A 15,300-nucleotide genomic window follows, 5' to 3' on the forward strand; every position below is an offset into this window, starting at 1 on the left:
AGAACGCTACAAATGAAGAATATACAGGTAATATAGTTTAATTGTGACCAGCAGCGGACTGATCAAGGGATGTAGGGTTAGGAGACATATTTCGAGCTTGTAAAAATGAAAGTTCACAAAATCACCTTAAAGTTAAGCTATGCTTTATGATACTGTTCAACTTTACTTTTTATAATTTTTTATATGGACTTTGAAAATCAGTTACCCGCCCATCAGGATATCGTACTAAGTAATCGTTTTAACCAACATTAATTTTTGTAGCTAGTTATAGCACATAGTGTAAATTGTGGCTTAATAATGTTTTCAATCCCTGATGTTTAACGCTCAATTTTGCTGATTAATACTTACATCAGCCGTTTTTACATTATATAATTAGTAGATTAAAATATCTTAGAAGGTACTACTTTTTATAGTCTTCTTGTTTATACTTTTATTGTTAATAAACTGCTTATTTTTGATAATATATTTTTGAAAAATAAACTGCTATGAAAACCTTATGAACTATTTAAAAAAAAAAATTGGTAACGTACAGATTTTATTATTATTTTAAAATAAGAATAAATTTAAGGGCCACAGTTTATTGTTGAAAAATATATCAAATTCGGTCTAACTATTAACAATAGAAGTATAATAATATGAAAAATAATAATTTAAAAATAGTCCAATATCTTTCAGGATATTGACCGGGTATATCTTAGTTAACCAACCACCTTGTATCTTATTTTATTCAACACACAGCCAAATTCGAGAGAGGTTTCTACGAAAAACTGCGAACTGTGTGTCGTCGAACCGTGATAATGGCTGAAATAAGTTTCCCCAAAGGTAAAACTAAAAGTGGTAAAAGATGGCAAAGGCCTTTGAAAAAAAAACTATTCAACGTCGAAATGAGAAAGTCAATAATATGCTAACTGTGCACGTGTTCGAGCAGCATTATATCGCCCCTAAAAAATATGTATGAGGAGGGCACGACCCAACAACACTTCAGAAATTAGTTTTTTTTTTTATCAAAAAGGAAACTGTTTTTTCTGCCAATACATCTCGACAATACAATATAGTCTATACGTGTGCAGTGTAGAAAATATATTGAGTTGAAATATATTTTCGGTAAACGAAAATCTTTTTTTTTTTTTTGTTTAATAATTCTTAAAACTGCCAACAACGTTGACGGAAAATAAATAATATTTATATAAAAAAACAAATTGGATTTACAGTGAAATTAAAGTTCAATTTATTGGCGTAGCTGTTTTCGCCTGATCTAAACAATATATACATATATATAGAGTAAAAAGTCAATAAAAATACTCGTATTATTATGTCTGATCGGCATTCGACGGTAATGCAAGTTACAACAACCCAAGTTGAATGCATAATGACAGTACACAGGACATGGTGATAATAATATGAGAACAAGACCCTTTAAAAAATATGTGATATTAAAAACGATTCATCGTTTTCATATTTTATAGCGGAAAAATGTAGAACCGCCGTTTCAATATGGGTATAATAACGTTCATAATAATATAAAAGTGATAAATTATTAAACAGTGGAAAATTCATTCTGCTGTTCCGTTGACTGTATTTTTTTTTTTTTCTGAATATTCTGTTAAAGAGTTTTATTAAAATATGTACAATTTTAACGAAAATTTATTTTTGAAACCCTATTCAAGGATTATAATATTATGTTTATAGCTTCGACGTGGTGCTGGGAAGACGTAGGTTTTTTTTGTATTTTCTTACATTGTTTGCCTCAAAAAATTCACGAAGAGGTTCAATCCAGTTAAGTTTTCATTGTCAGTCCCTTGAAACTACTAGTGATGTCGGTCGGTGTTTTTGAATAAATATACATCCTTGATTCGCCAAGAATAAGATTCATTTTTCTTAAAGTAATCGCAATTTTGTAGTTTTTTTTTTTTTAAACATTTGTTGTGAATGTTGTTTTAGAAAATATTTACTTTTTCCCTCGAAGAAAAGGATCACGCATATGCATATGTTTCTGCACCCTTCCCAATCCCTCCTTTTACTTGTCCTTTCCACAGCTACAAAATTGAAATTATTTTAGGTGAAAATTAGTGTCACCGCGTTCATATTTTATTTTAACCTTGTCGAATATGTCTCTAGGTTCGTTTTAGTGATCCGTTTTTGGCTCAAGGTTGGTGGTGTTAAAATTTTAAGACTACTATGGTTAGTCAATGGTGCGTTGGTCACGTGTCGAACGAGGTTTATCTATACTTATTGGATTGTCGACCGTTAGCTGCTGGGGTCCGATTTCTTGACAGTTATGAATGTGCTTGCCACCGAAAACACCTCCGTTTGTCACAGCGCCAGACGAGAGCCCTGTTTCCATTGTCATCGGTTATATGCCTTAAAAAGTCATCTAGACGTTGTTGTTGTTCCACGTTGGCAACAAAACGGACCTTTGAAAGCAAAAGCCAACATTTGCCACGCAGCTGAACTTATAATATTATCTACTCTTTCGGGTACACTTTAATTATTCGAATAAAGCTAAGTTAACGAATACATTTTCCAACTCTAACAACGCAATTATATTTTATGAGCGACAATACGGTTTACAAGACAGTCGGTTTGATGATGATGATGATGAGACGAAGGAGCGGACAAAAAAACAAAATTTGAATTATTTAGATAATTTTTTTTCTTGATTTGTGAAGAAACTCCTTTTATATAATTTATCATACGGCGGATGTGATATCTCTCTGTTCTCTGTTCTTTAAATTATATTGTACTTCTGCGAATTGTGCCCTGTTAATTAATTTAAAAAAAAAAAACCCTTTACACATTATTAATTATAAACGTTATCGGTTGGCTTTCGGTGCACGTCGACCGTGTAAAATGTCCTCAGCCCGTTGAACACATCATACTGTGATAATTAATATACCATATTATGAATCTACCGCCGTTTTTAAAATATAAACTATCGAATATCCGCACACATAACAGTGAACCGCAATTAACTTAAATAATGAAGGGCGAAAAAACACTACCCGGCATATTCTGTCATTGGTACGTCAGCCGTTGGCCGTTACATGATATTGTATACATTTATTATATTATATCACAATATTTAAAAGTTAATTTTTTTTTTTGTTCAACACATTTAACCTATTAAAGTCGATTGCGAAACATAGGATACACAAGGAATCCGAGACACGCGCCGTTTAAAGGTAATACATATTGTCAGTGTTGAGGAAAAATTGTAATATGGTTAATGTTAGATATTTTGTATTATCATTAACCGGCAAAGTAATCTTATATGTACATGGTACGATGGTATTAATCGCTTTATAGCTTAATCATGGTTACATTAATGATTAGTGAAACTACTTTGTTCTTAACAGTTAGCGAACGAAAGCTAATGTTTTGAAATATTTAACAGTTGTTAACTAAACAAAATTAAAACAATCTCTTTGACCCAATGAAACCGAGTGAAACATAATCCATTAGTCGATCAATAGTCTATATAGCGCATTGTCATACCGCGTGATTCTTTTTCCAAAGTCATAAATTATCTATTACGGCGGCGGTTCAAAGAGGCGAGAACGTGATAATGGAAAAAGGTTAGCATATAGAGAATGATTTTGTTTTTCTTTTGTATTTTAGATTTTACGGTATCGTTAACAATGTTTTTCCGTTTCGGTGCTTAAGTGTTTGGCCGCTGATGGAAACGGGAAAAATAAGTTTTTCAATACACCGCACCGGTCGTCTGTCTTGTGGCTTTGTGGCGAAACTTTTGGATTCGGAGAGCAACGAAAAAAATTTAATTAATTTTATCTTTTGCGTTTGATGATCTTTAAAAGACTCTCCCTAACCGCATCTAACCTGGCCGTACTTACCGCGTTTTCAGGCGGTGTAATGATCTTGGCAACGCTCCAAATGATCATTATGATCAACGGCACTCCTGAAACAAACAAAATCCTCTGTAAGTAAAACGTTCGACGTTTCATAAGCCTTTAGCACAATGTTATCTGTTTCACGTGAGTAGCATTACAGTGGCTATGTTGGTTATACATATATTTATTCATTATAAATAGCTGTGAACTACAGTTGTTGATTTATGGACTTATCAAACTTCTAAAAACTATATTATATTTTTCAAATAACAGAAACTACAGCTACGATAATATGAAATGTAAACCCTTCGATACAACAAAAAAAAAAAATCCTGAAAACATATATTCCAAAATTCAAAGTGACTGTAACATAAAATTATTATTATACCCACCGGTTTCATACAGTCAGATAAATGTGGTACATTTTTTCAAAATTGGTGTGACGGTGAAATTCTGTTTGTTTTTGGTTTCATAACAGCCCCCTCCCCCTCCCGACTATCTACGGAGCCGCTAGAACGATCCCTTCGCATTACATAACATTGTATACATACACCGTACAAAGTATATCAGCCGGCAATGATTTGCGGTTAGTATACTTTGGGGGATCAAAAGTGGAAATGCGGTCACACCACTTCTCGTCTAAGACCGAAATAGGTACCCGAAAAAATATTCCATAAGGATTATTCAACCTTGACATGACCACACCAATCTTCATGGAAATCTGTGTACGAATATCCGTCCTAGTTTTTAGCAAAGCATAGCAAAAAGAAAACATTTTACAAACATAAAATAAGCTCTTAAAAAAAAAAATCTGTTAATTTTTATGTATATATAATGTTAAAGAGCAATTCGTTCCAGCTGAAGCTCCTTATTTTTATACAGGATGTATAAAGAATAAATTAATACGATTTAAGGAGTGCTGTTTTATGAGTTTTGTTTCTTACACAATTCAATTGTTAAGCAAGTACATAGTTATATATATATATATATATATATACTGCCGCATATTAAAATTGGTGGGGTGGCGTCAGCAGAACGGAAATGTCAAATCCACTTAAAGCCCAAAAGCGTTTAATGAAAATAGCTTACTATTGTGTTTACATTTTGTGAAGTGACAGACGTCCTGTTTAGAATATATTTTACGATTTAAAATAAATATAAAATGTCGTCTTAAAAAAAGCATTCGACGACGGAACGGTAGGAAAAAAATTTAAAAATTAATAAATTGATAATAATAACAAACGAAAAAAAACATACAATTGGTATCGTTTCTTTTTTGCGGTAGTCAAATTGTAAAGCTTCTGGAAAGAATAAAATTAGTAAAGTTTTCCGGATATTTTGTATTTTTACTTTTGTCTGGACGAAAAAAGCGAGAAATATGATTTTAAAATTTAAATTGAATAAACGTAGTATATTTTTTTTTCACTTGTTAAATAATAAATTCTATTGTACATTGTTCGTTAGACGTTAGCTGTACAATTATTCACTTCCATCCGAATAGTGAAAAATGGCGAATTAAACGAGCTATAAATTCGAACGTACATATCTCTGGAAATAATGGGTTTGTTATCATCAATCTTGCCATTGAAACAAAGCTCGGTTTTACTATAGGCTCATATTTTTATGGCATGCTGCAGTTCTCAATTTGTGTGGGACACTTGCAGTTTATTATATTTTATTTGCTCGGTCGAGTTTAACTTCAAAATACGTTTGTATCGTAGCAATTTTAAAAAAAACACTCAAACTAGGTAGATTTAGTAAAATATAAAATAAAATTCCATGTTTACACAGGCCAATGTAAATTATTAGAAGCCTACTCATTAAGGGATTGCATGCGGTCGGTTTTTAAGAAGTTTTGTATAAGCAATAGTTAAGAAATAAGAGGTTTTAATAAATTTCGATCATGTCAATTAATTCACCGATTAATTTGTATAAGATTCGAGGTATTATTTTTAATTTAAATAATTGTTTCTGTGAGTTAAAGCCATTTTAATTTATTCTAAACTAAAAAGCTAGACACAAATTTGTCTACATAGGATGATCCAATTTTAATTCTGTAAAGAAATTCAAATTTTTGGGCTAATTTACTATGTCAGGTAGGAAGCCAATTTTCATTTGAAAATTTCAGTTTCTAGTAGTTAAATCAATTCAATTTGCAATTTTTTCCATATTAAAACCTAATTTTTTACATAAAAAAAGCAAAAAATCTGTTTTCTTTATAACCTAGTAAAGTTGCCAAAGAACTCGTATATCTTTATAGAATTGAAATCACATTATCCTAAGTAGTCGAAATTTTATCTAGCTTTTTCTACCTAACCAATTCGTTTAGTAACAACTCTATGAATCACAAATTCTATCTAATTGGTTTTTTTTTTCTTATTAATATTTACCTTACACACATTTCACAACAAGTTTACTCATGAAAATTTTTAAGTGAATGACTTTTGTATTGACATAATATCTTTAATATATTAAATTACATTGAATGTTTACATATTATTATCTCTTAGGCAACCGACGAATCAGTTTAATATAAAACTTATTTTGAGACAACCCGAGTATTTTTAGTCAGTTTGCTTGTAAAATATGTCATTGTCAATCGCGACTGTATAACAAAAAATGTACATATGATTTATTTCAACAGCTTGTGTTTTGTGCAGAGTTTTAAATGTAAGTGTTATCCTTAATAAATCAGCTGTATTTTCATATAATTATTGTTATTAACAACAGAACGGCATTATTTATTAGCTGCAATACTGTAAAATATAAGTTTTAACCCACAGGAAGGGGGTGGGGGGGTTAGTACTCGCGGGTGACTTTACTAAGGGTTTTCAGAGAATGCAGAAACTGAAATTAAGATACAATACCCAACGGCTGTACAGGAGGATAGCCGAGGTCCAATTTGTTAGTGGCACGAAAATAATAATTGTGCTGGTCGTGTATGACAAGCGGATGCGGAAGTCTGACGAAGACAGCTGTAACGAATGGAGTGTTAGATGAGTTGGATAAGTAATGTCCGAAAACAAGTCCAATTAAGTGAAAATGGACGTCGTCGGAGAGCAAACGATAATAACATAAATAAGGGGGGTCGAGATATGGATTGGAAAACGGTTTATATTTTATGGGAAAGCTTACTTTTGTTTGCAACGTGCCTCGATATAAATGGCTAGAAAGTCTTAGTTTTAATATACAGGGTGATTGTTGCTCCACTTTGACTCAGTCGATATCAGTCAGCATATTATTGTTGTGGCTGAGGGGGCTAATGACTATAGGCATATCTATATAGTGTTAATATTGACTTAATCTTATGTCATCTACTGGTGAATATGATAATAGGGATGTGCTTCGGCAGAAAATATCGAGCTTTATTAAAAAAACTACTAATGTTACTAACGAGTATTTACTCCATTTATTGTAGATTGCAAAAACAGATAAGATAATCACATCTGTTCTCGGCCAATATTATACTTAATGAGCATTAACGTCATTTAACAAACGAGTAAGCCACCCTTGTACATGTAATAAACGTATTGATTGAATATTGCATTAAATCTGAATAGCTCGTTGTAGGATTTCCAACGAATTGAGTTATTTTTTACACGCTTAACGTTTTTGATGTACCACCGACTGACGTTGGCGCGTTCAATGCAATAATATTATTAAATACCTAAGCTTTAAAAAAAAACGTGATTTTAACAGCAGATTTATATCATTATAATAGTTTGTATTTTAACGCGATAATGGCTTTAGGCCGTGTGTCAATCGATATAATTACAAAATAACAAAATAATAATAATATGCAATGCAATAATAATTATTTGTAATAAAGGAACCCTAAATTAATGAGAACTGTCTAAATAAAATAATTTATTTTTTCAAACGTATTAAGCTATAATCACTAAAATAGTATAAGGTGGACATTGTAAATAATAATTTAAGAACAAGCAATAGTTAATAACAATGGTAAATGTAAGGCTAATAATCCTGTAGTTAAAACCTTAACTCAATAAACATAAAATACAAATTAATGCAAAAATCTCGATTTATTTACTTGGATTATTTGCATGTTTGCTCGATTTTTTGCACTCAATTTGAATACACATTTACTTTTATTTATTTACTCTCGTATTGCATGACGCCTTGCGCTAAATGCTCGATTCATTTACTCGTTTACTCAATGTATGTACTTTATTTATTTGCACGTTTTCTCGAAAAACCGTAAGATTTTTCGCATGACAATTCGTTCTCACATTTACTTAATTTATTTACTCGATTACACGGTTTGATTATTCGTTTTCAGTGAAGTCTCACGCTGATTGCTCGATTTCTTTACTCGTTTATTTAATTTATTTACTTGTTTTGCGAGACTTGTAACACTAAAATATTATGTTCGATTAATTTTCTCGATTTTTGTACTCTCTTACTCGATTGGTTTACACATATACTCAATTTATTTACTCCTTTTCCGTGACTCGTCTCGCTAAATGCTGGATTTATATACTAGTTTACTCGATTTAATAATCTTACTATTTTCTCGTTTACTCGATTTGTTTGAACATTTACTCGATTAATTTATTCACTCGTGACGCGTCACGCTATAAATGCTCAATTTATGAATTTATATACTCGTTTACTCAATGTATGTACTTTATTTATTTACACGTTTTCTCGAAAAACCGTAAGATTTTTCGCATGCCAATTTGTTCACACATCTACTCAACTTATTTACACGTTTTTCGCGATACGTCAAGCAAAATACTCGACTTTTACTCGTTTACTCAATTTGTTTACAAGTTTATACAATTTATTCAATCGCTTAATTGTACTGCTCCCCCTTTCCTTAAAAAATTGATCTTATATCCTACACATTTCTAGCTTTAGCACAAAAATCTCAAGAGTCTAATTTTTTTTTTATGAGTACATGTGTATAATATTATTATGGCTGTTATGTTATATCACCGACGGTTGGCCGAATAGGTATAATAAATATCCGTTGGCAGAAAACGCACATAAAATGTATTATATTACGGCAGTTGCCAACGATCATAAATGCATTGTGTCCGTTTATATTATCGGGCTACGATCACAAGTGGTGGTATTGCCACGTGCCAACAAAAATGGATTTTTCGGACCTAGATTATTATCATGTGTGTAATGAACATTGTCTAGTAGATGTGATTATCATATAATATTATATTATTATTATACCGTAGTTAACAGTGCTTTATCGCTTGGTTCTTGCCGAGCGAGTGGCTTACAATGAATACAGTCCGACCGGTCCTAGGGTGTCTGAAGTATATTATTGTCCCTATACTGTCCTGTGCCAGAACGATTCACTCACAATATCCAATTACACGTGTCAACCCTCGTTAATTAACGTGCACTATATGAAGACTCGGCAAAAGGCTGAAATCATTCGGTGGTGTATCCCTTAAGCTAATAATATATTTATTTTTTTCCTACGGCTTACCCTTTCAACCGATGTCACGATGTTCAAATAATAAATATCTAAAAATTAAAATCTCAGCTCAACTCTAAGTATTTGGTCATGATTTTCTTTTTTTTTTGCATTTGATTATCATGGGACATACCTATGTCATTTGAGTATCCTTCTGTTGATATTTATGATACATTTTCTCTAGCAAGTTTTCAGGTTTTTACCTTGTCATCAGTTTTATCAGTTTCAATGGGCTTTAACTTGATAAAAACATTTTTTTTCGCGAAATATCAAAATAGTGATTTCTTGGTATGAAAGAGAATATTTTTTTTTAAATTCCAAACATTTTGATTAGTTTTAAAGTAAGAATTTTGTAAATAAAAAACTAAAATTTCTTATGTTAATCAAAAGCAAAAAAAAATGAATAGGCTACTATCGATTGAGGAGAGGTAAGTAAAATATTTTAGACAGTCTAATATTATACGGTAGACTATAAAGTATTTTATTGCACGTGTGTACTCAATACTTGTATACGGTTTATATACAGAAGACAGTGTTGGATGACATTAAATATCTGTTTTATCAATAGAATAAAACATTTTTAAAGAGAAATATTGTTCGATTGAAAAAGCAATTGATCGTTTCCATAACAATTTACTCGAATAAACCACTCATAATGTTATGCAATTATATTTGTATTAAAAATAAAAATAATATTTTATGGAAAAAAAAAATTACAAATTCTTAAAATCTTTTATTTTATTTAATTATTATAAAGGCTAATCGTTTTATAGTTTAGAGGTTAGGTATTTGTCGAGGGCCTGTTGTGGCAAAGTCGGATTATTAGGTATTACATAAGCGTCAATATATTTTTGACAGCGTGATATTGTGTTTGACTGAAAGGTTTTTTCGGCATAAGTCTCATGTTGATTTCGATTCTTTGGCGTTGAGATACGAATAAAGCAGATGGATGTGTCATATTCTCGGTCGAGTGGTTATTAGATTGGCGGTATTCTTTTAATATCAGAATGATATTTCCATTTTTTGGGGCATTTAATTTGACAGCTCTGAGCTTGCAGCTTGCTCGAGATAGAGGCAAAATTATTCCAATAAGTATTGTTCTGCCAGGTTTTGTTAGTTTGGTTTATTCTTATTGAGGATTGGGTTGTGATGGCTTGGTCGGCTATTAGATCCATTCGAGGAGCCCACGTGAAAGAATATATCTGTTAAAATTGTTTGTACAATGCAAACAAATTCGCATTATATTCATCCGGAATTACAATACTTTATGGCTTTACGCCCACGCCGCGTCAGTCGTATAATATACTGTACTTATATAGTGTACTTCTATTTATACTCATAATACATTATTTATAGTTATAGTTCTCTGTGGTCTACACTGTTTCCAAGACAAAATCGAAGAAAATAAATAGGCATATATATTGTTTTCAAATTTCAACTGAAAAAATTTCAATTTTAACCGGATATTTTCTGAGGGGAAATTTATTTCTAAGGTTAAAAAAATAAAAAAATGATTTTAACACATAAACCATCCGAAGAAGAATCAATGTATATATACTGTTTTAGGATAATTTATTACACATTCATGTTTCAATTTTTTTCCACTTACAATATTTATGTTTGCCAAGAGCGTTGTGGAGGTCAATATAGTGTAATATGTATACACCGTCCTTCATTTGCGATAACGAGCGGCAAAAACTCTATATAGACACACGCATTTAAGACTTTCAAAAACGATACTTCACAAGGGAAAACCAAAAACAAAAAACGTGTAATTTTGTCTAGACCGCTGTTTTTATTATCATAAAAAACACACATAGTTATAAAGCTAATACCTACTCAGCTTTGAAGCTACAATAATCGTTATGTCTGAAACGTTAAGTAAAGTGTTCAAAATACACATAAAGTATATTCAAAATGCCTCTAGTCATAAGCCATGTATGTAATAGTAATAGTACAATAAATAATATATATTTTTTTTAAATATTTATATCGATTGTTGTACACTGAAGTGAGAGAAAAAAGGCAATATTTAATTTTCCTCGTCAAAGGCCAACTCGAAATTGTATTATTAATAATTGATAATAATTGTCAGGGATGCAAGTTTAAAATATAATGCTATGCTGTTAACTTATGTTTATTTTGTTTGTAAACGTTAAACAGATATTTCTTTATTAAAAGTGAGTTACAGAATAAAATATATTTCTACGAGATTTAAAAAAAAAATAACTATGCAAGGCACATTGGCGCTAATCAACAGACTATGTCGAAGACTATTTGAAAAGGGGAAAAGGACGTTCTTTAGGGATTACTATCAAATTATTCAGGTAGGGTAGGTCTCTAGACGTGCACTTGGCCGCCATTTCCATTAATCAGGTCTTGATTTTGTCTCGTCCCATCGGAATGCGTTTCGCTGATGAGGCCGTTTGTAGTCAACAGCTGTCAGTTTGGCAAGCCCATCTTGCGAAACGGCCACGTCCTGTCTGGCTTTCCATGCTAACCGTTAAAGTCATTGTAAATGCCAAACAAAATAACACAATTAACCACTGATCGAATCGACGGTCAAACGATTAGAACGACAAACAATAATAAGTGTTGTGTTGTCAATACCGTTTGAATTCTTTTTTTTTGTTGGCGGTATTTTAATAATTATGTTTGCATTTGTAAGGTTTATTTGTATCAATCATTACCGTTCTGTCAAACAACCCGGTGTACAGGTTAAGCTTTGACTTTAGGCACCGAGCATATTTCTTTTTTTTGTTCGGTATAAAATATCTCACCAAATCCTTAAGGTTGATTTTCTAAAATAAAAATCGACAGTCTTTAATTTTTATTGAACGTTTTGTACTAGCTGCAAGTTTAATTTAAAAAAACTAACCTAATTTTCTTGCAGAAACTTTTAAGCAAAACAACAAATTATAAATTGCAAAAATTGTTTTTAGTCGTTTGAAATAAACGATTTATTTAGAGCGACAAATAATAATTTTGTATTTGAAATAAAAGTCCATCAATTATTGTAGTGGTAACATAATATGAACGAAAGTCGTGAGGCATTATTTAAAAAATGTTAAGTTAAATCACGTTTTAACGGTTGCACTAGGAAATGTTATCGAATACGGTAGGTCAAGAAGAATGAAAAACAAATGCTGACTTAAGGAATTATTTACCTCTACCCTTAACGTGCCTTGCTTCCCATTGTGTTGGCAGACCTTCGTACAAGTGCATGACACAGCTATAGTGTCAACGTTTGCATTGTGTTAAAACTTTTAACGCTGTTGTTCAGTATACACCTGAAAGTCTTATGTTTTTTTTTATTGTGTTAAAATTATAAAAAACCGCGTGGCAAGCGTTACACTTAACTGCTAACCTTATTCCTCGGCGATTCGTAGTAATGACTCTTGAAAAAATACTTAGTTTTAAATAAGTGTTTCCTGACAAATCCTTTGTGCCGCGCCCACTCATAACAACGACATCTATTCAACGCTTTTTTTAGTGGTTGTGTTATAGAACAGTTAAGAATAACTTTGTTAGTTTCAGTGTGGAGCTGCGAAAACAGTGTTTATTTTTTCAAGTAAACACTTTGATTAGAATCTTTGGGTACGAGATAATAATAATTTTTAGTGATGGGCAACGGTATCGATAATTCGATACGATATCGATATCGTGACAAATTATCGACATCGATATTGTTTTATATTGTATGATATATCGTGAATAGAAATTAATATTTTTCATGAAAAATACATGGTATTTGTAGGTTTTAAGCTATATAATAATAGCTGTCAGCTGATAACGTTTGGTGCACGTGTTCCAGGGAAATGTCAACTATTGTAGATTAGTATTACATCCATTAAAATGTTATCTAAAAAGACAACAGGTAAAGGGATTTTTTTATATTGCCAATGATGTTATAACTTATATTCAATATTATATTTTGCTGACTTATACGAGGGTCGAGGAACACGGTATAGTACCACTGATTAACACATTTAAAGAGAAGTCAAAAAGGGTTAACATAAATTAAAGCCAAAATAATTTTATGACATTTTAAAAAATAGTTTGTGTGAGTAATTTTTTTAGTTAATTTACATAACTTATGTAACAATAGTTTTGAATTTTAACTTAATATTCATTAGTTAATACTTATTAAGAAAACTTAGAAAGTAAATTTAGAAAAAAAATTGTAATTATTTGATTTTAGTATTATATTTACTTATTTCATATTTGTTAATATATTATATTGTTGACTATGGTATTTACTATTTTACTTATTTATTTAACTGTTTGTATGTAATTAGTAATTCACTAGGTAAAACAAATTTTTAATTAATAATTATCAATAAATAAGTACGTATGTTAAATGTTTTTTTTAACTGTTTAGGTAAACATAAAATTGAATATATTCGATACGATATCGATATCGTACAAATTACGATATCGCGATACAATATCGGAAAAATCTGAACGATATCGATACACAAAATTATATCATTGCCCAACACTAATAATTTTACTTGGACATTTTTCAACTGTGCTTAGTTTAGTTTGAGCTTGATGTACTCTAATTGGTTATTCTTATTTTATATTATAAATAAAGATTTTTAATTTTAACGAGATGTGCGACAAATCAAAAGTATTTACAAAAGCTCTACTGAGTACACAGTTGTTGTTAGTATTAATTAATTGTAATTGGCAAACGCAGTAATCCACGTTCCAGACAAAGTTTAGACAAACAACTTAAAGACAACCAAGACAACACAAACAAGAGGACGGCATCATTGGATGTTTGACATAAATGTATATTTACTCGTACAAAAGTTTTAATACATTTTAGACCACGTTTCGACCACCGGAACACATATGTTTTGTTTAAAGGGAAAGAAATGCTTTTATGGTAAGATTTTGTTTTAGGAATAAAATAATAATCCAAAACACACATTACATTTTTTTTACATAGAATTATACTTGAACTATACTTTTGTGCGTTAGTTATAATAATTTTGAATTAAAAAAAATGATGTACTGTAAAAAAAACCCTCGAAATCGTATTTTTCTTTATTTTTGATAATGGCATACATTTTAAGTATTAAACTCTGGTAAACGCAAACGGACAAACTATAATGACTTTTAAGCTTCACAGCAAAACCAAAACACTTCTGTTTCGCTAAAATTACTTTAATTATTGTTAATCAAGTTTAAAGAAAAACTTAATTAAGCTTATAATTTGAACTTTGGGAATAGTCGTTTGCCCAGAGCGATAGCCCGTTCGAGACAATGAGATTTTTTTTATTAAATCCTTCCGGCTTGGATTAATTATTATTTTGTGTAGACGGGTTTTATTAAAAAATGTCGAAAGTTAAAATATGCTTTCTAACTCTCATAATTTTTTTTTCCATTGAAAGAGGTCTAAGAGTTCAATTTACAGGGATATTGGTTAACTATACCCCGTCAATAATATCTTAGAACACCTTATCAATAAATACCTTAGAATATTGGACTTCTTAATATTATTCTTTTTTATACTTTCATAGGTGTCAGTTAACCAAATTATAGCCCCATCATTTATGCGTTCTTATGAACTTAAGCTTTTTAAATGGTAATGTTTACATTTTTTTTAAGTTAAGAATAATTTGTTGAAGATGTCGACTGGCTTTACGCTTCATGTCTTTGTACGGTTTTTTTTAAACCAATGTTTTTATAATGTGTACAACTGAATAATATGATCATTATATTTTGTGTCACTTACATCACACGTGTGAGCTTCAGTAGTTTTGTTTTGATTTTTCCTACGGTTCGGTTTTTCAGGATTATGTTTTTTAAATTAGCTTATGTTTATTTAGGAACTTTTTTTTTGCTTGCCAGCCACGACAAGGCCACTCTCAAACCACACTTAGCTGGAATTTAATCAGTACAAAGAACGAGACTGTACTTGATCAAAACGAAAAATTAGCACCGACCAGAACGTTAGCTGTTTAGGGTTCCGTTAACATTTCA

General features: G+C 31.0%; 1 protein-coding gene across 4 annotated transcripts in view; it reads right to left on the reverse strand.

Annotated features, from left to right (window-relative positions):
• LOC126847436 (diuretic hormone receptor-like) overlaps nt 1-15,300 on the reverse strand; it is a 131,148-nt gene that overhangs the window by 75,643 nt on the left and 40,205 nt on the right. For all 4 annotated transcript variants that reach the window (XM_050587652.1, XM_050587651.1, XM_050587654.1 and 1 more), the window contains exon 8: nt 3,852-3,916. In XM_050587652.1, coding sequence (XP_050443609.1) covers nt 3,852-3,916 — 65 coding nt within the window. The remainder of the gene's footprint in view (nt 1-3,851; nt 3,917-15,300) is intronic.

This window comes from Adelges cooleyi, unplaced genomic scaffold (assembly GCF_023614345.1).
Source record: "Adelges cooleyi isolate 19-005CV unplaced genomic scaffold, UGA_ACOO_1.1 ACOO_flye_CR_arks_rails_tigmint_CR_PRNA_108, whole genome shotgun sequence".
Taxonomy (NCBI): domain Eukaryota; kingdom Metazoa; phylum Arthropoda; class Insecta; order Hemiptera; family Adelgidae; genus Adelges; species Adelges cooleyi.